Genomic DNA, 379 nt, shown 5'->3' with positions numbered 1-379 from the left:
CACAAGCTGGCCAGCAGCCATGGCTCACCAAGCTGCCTCAGACAACTTTCTGAAGGGTGTGTAGAGGGGGAGGCCGCCTCCAGCGTGGCCCCTCCACCGTTCCCTAGTCACACTCAGGAACCGCCCCCTGCCCTCCAGGTCCCACTCTCCTGCACCCACTTTACTCTTCCCCCTTTCGGGACTTTTGCTCCCACCAGACCGCCGCGCCCCCCCTTTCCCAAACCCTAGGTGCTTCCTCCAGTGCTGAGCGCTGGCCCCTATTCCCGCGAGAGCCCCGGTTTGTGAACGCGCACCTCCTTCTGTTTGGGATCTTGAGGGTACACATCAGGAGGCCCCAGCCGCGGCCGCTTCAGGGGCCGGTGTTCGTAGCTCAAGATCC

General features: G+C 63.6%; 1 protein-coding gene across 1 annotated transcript in view; it reads right to left on the bottom strand.

Moving 5' to 3' along the window:
- MED12 (mediator complex subunit 12) overlaps positions 1-371 on the bottom strand; it is a gene marked incomplete at its 5' end in the record, with an annotated part of 23,656 nt that extends 23,285 nt beyond the window's left edge. The window contains one exon of the mRNA XM_014547686.1: positions 294-371. Coding sequence (XP_014403172.1) covers positions 294-371 — 78 coding nt within the window. The remainder of the gene's footprint in view (positions 1-293) is intronic.
- Between the last annotated feature and the right edge of the window lie 8 nt (positions 372-379).

The sequence above is a fragment of the Myotis brandtii genome, unplaced genomic scaffold (assembly GCF_000412655.1).
Source record: "Myotis brandtii unplaced genomic scaffold, ASM41265v1 scaffold481, whole genome shotgun sequence".
NCBI lineage: Eukaryota > Metazoa > Chordata > Mammalia > Chiroptera > Vespertilionidae > Myotis > Myotis brandtii.
The sequence above is the reverse complement of the archived record's forward strand: the minus strand, read 5'-3'. Positions and strand labels throughout refer to the sequence as shown.